At 37.4% G+C, this 6,774-nt stretch overlaps 1 protein-coding gene across 1 annotated transcript in view; it reads right to left on the bottom strand.

The window, feature by feature from the left end:
* Positions 1–235: 235 nt before the first annotated feature.
* LOC121878767 (zwei Ig domain protein zig-8-like) overlaps positions 236–6,774 on the bottom strand; it is a 68,135-nt gene continuing 61,596 nt past the window's right edge. Inside the window, exons 5-6 of the mRNA XM_042385181.1 lie at positions 5,848–6,132; positions 236–4,079 (exon numbers count right to left, since the gene is read on the bottom strand). Coding sequence (XP_042241115.1) covers positions 3,907–4,079; positions 5,848–6,132 — 458 coding nt within the window. The 3' untranslated portion in view covers positions 236–3,906. The remainder of the gene's footprint in view (positions 4,080–5,847; positions 6,133–6,774) is intronic.

The following is a 6,774-nucleotide window of genomic DNA, read 5'->3' as shown; positions in this document are numbered from 1 at the left end:
TAAAATCTGATTACAAGAATAATAATTTTTTCAATGAATATAACAACCTCGTAATATTAATTCAGTTTTATAAGGCAGGAGTCATCTATACTACGACGTTGTGAGATACGGCGGGAAACTTCTCCGGGAGGTATAGACACATTCGACCTATTGGCAGTATTTCTTTAAAGTCATCACTAAATATGTCGATCCATTCAATAGACTTTTGGTTATATCGTGTGTATGTGTATGTGTATGTCTGTGTGTGTGTGTGTGTGTGTGTGTGTGTATGTGTATGTCTGTCTGTGTGTGTGTGTGTGTGTGTGTGACCGGGCAGAAAGTAAACTAAGGTCCATCAGGAAGTTTGTTTATATGTTCAGCTTTACTTGTCTGAAAGTGAGTGAAATTTGTTGACGTAAGGAAACTTCGGTAGGGAGTTGTTGAGTAAAAAGAAAAGCTAAGGGAGAGAGAGACTTAACTTCTTCCCACCACCAAAAAAATAAACCTTGAACCATGTCTCTCTCACACACACAAACTGGAGTAGCTAACCCAGAACCTTCCGTCACCCGAGAGTTATGGCAGGAAAGTTTATAGTAAACCCCATAATACACTTGTCACCGAATTGGCTTCATCTACACATGAATTTTGATGTTGTTGTTGTTGTGAATCAGCGTAAACAATTGACACCATAACGATAACAATGAACTGTGCTTATAACGATGATGAGGAAAAGGAGGATGAACGTTCACGATTATAAAACACTGGTATAATGACTCTTCCGGGTGATTAGTTTACCTATTAATCTTTATACAGGTAATCATTAAACAACATTACACATTTCGCTTTAACTATCATGGTTACTTTATATAAATACACAAAGAAGTAAGTTGTGTTAGATCATTTTCTTTTACCATTTAGTATCAGAAGGTAAAACAAAAATCAATCAACTCACATTCGTAAATAAGTACTGTACAGGTATTCGGTGTTTAAGCTGTAAAATATATTCTCTCTCTCAATTGCGTCATAACACGAGATATACAGCTATAAACTGGGATGCGTTTGGTGGTATCCCGGAGTACCATGATGTCATTCAAGGATTAATGAAAATGTTATAGTACACCCTTTTACATTACAGCCTAATGTAGATTAGTTCCAGGTTGAATGAGCTGTAATATCCAACAAACTAGATGTATGATGATTTTTTTTTTTACTGTAAAGAGGATCAAACGAATGAGTTATTATAATGAGATCCTATAATGTACACAGGTAAATTCATGGTTGTAATGATGTATATAATTTATTACCTGAAGATGGAAATTGATAAAGATTGTCTCAATTACTATCACATTACACATTTAATAGAAGCCTTATGTTATTCTTACGTTTTTATGATGTAATATTTCTCCAGCTAATTCATTCTACCTGTGATGTTATATGTAGGTGGAAAATTATTTACACCTATAAACTAAAGGAACCAGGATGTTTACATGACCTGGCGGAAATCAATGTTACAACTGTAGGATTAACACTTAACGTTAATGATAGTATTTGTCGACAAGAGAAATAAGAGACATTATTATTTTGTTGTTCGTTAAGCACCAGAGAGCAAACACAATCGAACAAACACAGTTCCTTTATAATAAATGTGTTTCTTTACAAACACATAATCGTCTACACAAAAACAATTACATAAATGAAACCAAATTTGATAAGAAAAAATTGATAAAAAAAAGGTAAAAATATTCCCGATACAGAAAAGTGGGTCATTATACAGATCTCCAGTGCTGGCAAATGATGACTTAAACCTTCGTCTGGCGTAGCTTCCATAATAGAGTGGGAAGGAATACTAACCTCTACTGATGAACTTCTAAAGGAAACTCTTATAAGTTCTGGTGACCTTAGCACCCGTCAGATCCTATAGCAGCAGTTTATTGGTTGTTGAGTGAGTTACGTCATGAATCACATAGCAACCAACAACCAATCAAATGCTACGAATGTTGATGGTTGCTAAGGACGCCTGCCGGGTTGATTGTTGATGTTAATACTATGAGATTGATAGCAGACGTGTGTATAATAATGTGTGTGTGCGCGTCAGACATACATACACACACACACACACACACACACACACACACACACACACACACACACATACACACACACTAGGTTAGGTTGATAATGAAACTTAAGACGTCAATAAAAAAATACTAAGCACAAGTATTCCTTCTACAACTCATTTTTTCCACAGTCTTTTCTCTCTAGTGTCTTCCCATTTATCATCTTGCGTGTTCCTCTATTTCCTTCCTTCCTTCCTTTAATCTTGTTTACTTCATTCTTATCTTCGTATCTTTCTCCCTTGATGTAATAATTCCTGTTTATTCCTTCTGTTCCTTACGTGTTTCTCACACCTGGGGGATGTTCTTAACTGTGTGGGATGACTAATTAACACCCACCTTCTTCTTCTCGCTCCTCTTTAGTCTCCTACCTCAACTCCTCTTCACTCTTCCCCTCCTCCTCCTCTTCCTCTTTCTCATCTTCCCAAACCCTCAACTTCCCTTCTTCTCCCACCTGTTATTCATCCTCTTCCTCTTCCTCATTCACCAACACCTTCTCCACTCTCTCACCTCATCAATCACTCCTTACTGCTCTCTCTTCCTCTCGTTCTTCCCCTTTAACATTGCCGTCTCTCTCTATCTCTCTCTCTTTCTCTCTTTTCACCCTCTTGTCGGTCGTTTGTCATTTTGTTACCTGTCCATCCACTTCTCTTCCTCCCTACACAGGTATTCATACGTGTGTGTTCATTACCCTACGTGTTAATGAATAAGTTAATGAGTTTATGAATAATTTAGCAGTCATAAATCATCTCCTCTAATGAATCGTTACGTCAAAGGTAATTTATAAACGTGAGCTTACAGTCTTCTTTGAGTTATTTTTCATTAGTTTAAATGAAATTATTAGTAATTATTGTGATTTTTTTTAGATGGTGATCAAAATTTCACTGAGACTCTCTATGGCAAGAATCACATGTCCTTCTCTCATTCTAAATTAAGATAAAAATTCCACAGAAAAAAAGAAGAAATCGATCCTCAAATTTCCATTAATCATTCCAACACATTTTGAGGTTATGAGATACTCGACATTCCCTCCTTCCCACCGCCCACCCCGCCCAGCGTAGCCACAACTCGGGGTATGAGATAGAAAGTTGATGGGAGAGTTGACTTAGCATTTACTGAAAGCTGTAACGTGGGCGAGTTCTCACACCTGTCATCTGTAAGAACTTAATTGATTTTTTTTCTGGCTTAAGAAAGTAATGAGTTGTGTGTCAGGTTCTGTTGGTTAGATTAATGTCAAATAAGATTTCTTTAATCTTATTTTTTTTTTGGTTTTTCGTCCTTTTTCTCGTTTTTCTTCTTCTTTTAATAGTTATATATATATATATATATATATATATTTGTATGTCACTGTCACGTCAATTTATTTTCTGTTCTAAGATTTACAACTGAGTATAATGTTAATCTCGCTTCTATTCCTTATGGTATTACAAAAAAATTATTCTGGGAAAATCAATTGCGTCGAAACACAATTGTATATAAAAAAATCGAAATTTATTAAAAAAAAAAAACTAACCTAACCCACACGAAGACAACGGTGCATAATCTGTACAGTATTTGTATTATTGTATTATCTTGGGTGAAGTTGTATTATTCATCTAAGCAGTCAAAGGTTTCCTCTGTAGATGTCAACTTTAGTCTCTCATTTGACCTCGAACCAATTTGCTCTCCCACCATAGTAACATGGACATTGTACACATCACATAAAAGATCATTACAATTATCGTCAAAAGTAGTTCTTATTCTCGTAAGATTTAAACAGTACAAACATCATGGTATAAATATGCGGATATTGCAACAGAAATCACAACCATAACTACGACCAATCACTGTCTAGCGTGTAAAGGTGACCAGCGGAGGCGAATATCAACAAGCAGGAGGCGGCGGCGGCGACCATGAGTGGGGAGAGGTGGGCGGAGTCGGCGGCGGCTGTGGTGTCTTGCTCTGCCCCCTCACTATGACCGTTGTGCAGAGCCGCATGTTTTTCTCCTGCAAAAATAAAGATATTTAACACTAGGAGACGTTATAGTTAGGTTAGGTTAAGTTAGGAGGAACTAATCTTTATTTTAATTCAGATAATGCTCAAGTAAAGAGATAAAATATTGTACCAAAGTGTCGCTGAAATGTTGGTATCGTTTCAGGATATTAAAAAAAAAAAAAAAAAATAAATAAATAAAAAAATAAACCAGGAAGTCTATTGTGTTTGAGATTCCGGGTGAAAAATACAACGTGCTTTCGTATGTTTTAATCCAGAAATGTTTAACGTTGACCAGTAACGTAGGAGGGTTAGGTTAGGTTTGGTTAGGTTATGCTTTGTTGTACTCACTGGTGTTAAGTCATTGTATTAAAGTGGTTGTTATCGTGCTCAAGGAGTTAAATCATCATACTCAAGGGATTAAATCATCATACTCAAGAAATTAAATATTAGTCACTTTAAATACCTCTTCCATTACCTGTACCCACGTCTTTATTAAGCAGGTGATCCTATACATACCTCAGGTAACAAGTGACGCCACCACCTCTACCACAAAGACTTATAAACAACATCTGAACCTGACTGACAAACATATCACTGTGCTCCTATTAACCGCAACTAGAGTAACACTTATCTTTTACCTATTATAAAGGCGTTAAGTGATAAAAATAGTATTTAATAGCAATACTCCATATCTCTAGTAATAATAATTTTAATATGATGATAATAATAACAATGATAATAAGAATAATATTTAGAATAATCAAAACAATCTGTTATAGTCATATTACAATATGGTATAGAGATATTTAACACCTGATAATTAATAACACCTGGGGAAAAAAGAATATATAGAGGAAACAGGAAAAAAAACACAAAACACAAAAGAAAATACCTGATAAAGAAGGAATATTGGACAGCATATGCAAAAAAAAAAAAAAAAAATCTAAGACGGAAAGTTCCCTTAATTTTTACGATGGTAGCAGAATTCTCTCTGGCTCTCTCCTGTGGACTCGGGAGGTGGAGGAAAATCACAAGGAGGGAAATTTCTGCTTCCTGTGTTCAGATTTATGGAATTAGCCTTAACCTTGTACCTGCAGTATTCTTCCTTAACGACACCAAGTATAATGTTACGCTAGAGGGTGTGTGTGTGTGTGTGTGGTGGTAGTCCTAGTGAGGGAGAAATGGGAGAGGAGAGAGGGAGGGGTGGAAGGATGAGGAGGGAAGAGAAGGAGGAAGAGAAGGAGGAAGGAGGAGAGAACACACAAGTTGCTCTGCCGAATAAAATAAACAAGTATTAATTAGCTTCATTGTGTTTTACCTGTACAAGTTGGTGCATGGGCAAATTACCAAGACAGGTTGTGTAAAGGTTGATGATTACGGGTTAGGTGAGGTAGTGATGGTGAGGTAGTAGTGGTGGTGGTGATGGTGAGTTTGGTGAGGTAGTGAGGTAGTGGTGATGGTGAGTTTGGTGAGGTAGTAGTGGTGGTGGTGAGGGTGAGTTTGGTGAGGTAGTAGTGGTGGTGGTGATGGTGAGTTTGGTGAGGTAGTAGTGGTGGTGGTGATGGTGAGTTTGGTGAGGTAGTAGTGGTGGTGGTGATGGTGAGTTTGGTGAGGTAGTAGTGGTGGTGGTGGTGATGGTGAGTTTGGTGAGGTAGTAGTGGTGGTGGTGGTGAGTTGGAGGTTAGAAGCAGTTACAGTATTTAAGGTTAGGTTAGGTTAGGTTCGGATATGTTAGGTTAAGTTAGGTTTGGTTAGGTTAGGTGAGGTTGACAGTAGTACCTTCAACAACATGCAGCGTGAGGTTGGCGGGTGTTGCCAGGTGAGGTTCACAGCGGTAGGACCCAGCATCCGCCCAGGTGACGTTGGAGATGACGAGAGAACTAGCAAAGTGGTGGTTGACGACCTTCAGTGGCCGTTTGGGTAAATAATTAATCATGGTGTCATTATGAAACCAGAAGATGTAGTCGGGAGGTTCTGTAGCCAACTCTACGGTACAGTGCAGACGTAACTTGACTCCTGTGTGTACGTGAACTTCCGGTCCACCTGCAACTACAGCTCGAGCCTCTGTAGAGAAGAGAAAGAATTAAAAAAAAAACACAAACATCATTCTTCACTCTACCTACCGCAACTTAACTTTAATAGCCTAGCAAACTGCAAGGCGTCACGCAAAGAGTTATAAACATCTACTCATAAAAAAAAAACTGATGCAGGAACTCTAAGCTCACACACGCACCTCAGCTGTACCATCTACAACAGCAACACAAACTACAGGAAAAAAAATAGCAACAACCCTACAAAACCTACATAAATTAAACTAACTACCTCTTCCTCCCCTCCTCCCCCCCAAAAACAAAATACTCATACAAATTGTGATAACAAGAAAGACAATAGCCACATGAATAACTATATGACAGCTATACAATATACAACAAACACGCAGCAACAAAAAATACAACGAACACATGAAATAAACAAATAAATGATACAACACCCAGAAAAATTACACCAAACAACAATAATAACAAAAATAATAACAACAAGAACAACAAAAACGACAACAATAACAATGACAACGACAACCATAACAATAACAACAGCAACAACAACAAATGCAGCAATTATATGAGCTAAACTACCAGCACAGCAACAGCACTATAAGCAACACAGCCAATCGGCACTCATACTGAACAGCTCTCATACCAACCA

Source organism: Homarus americanus, unplaced genomic scaffold (genome assembly GCF_018991925.1).
Source record: "Homarus americanus isolate GMGI-L3 unplaced genomic scaffold, GMGI_Hamer_2.0 scaffold2558, whole genome shotgun sequence".
Classification (NCBI taxonomy): Eukaryota; Metazoa; Arthropoda; class Malacostraca; order Decapoda; family Nephropidae; genus Homarus; species Homarus americanus.
The sequence above is the reverse complement of the archived record's forward strand: the minus strand, read 5'-3'. Positions and strand labels throughout refer to the sequence as shown.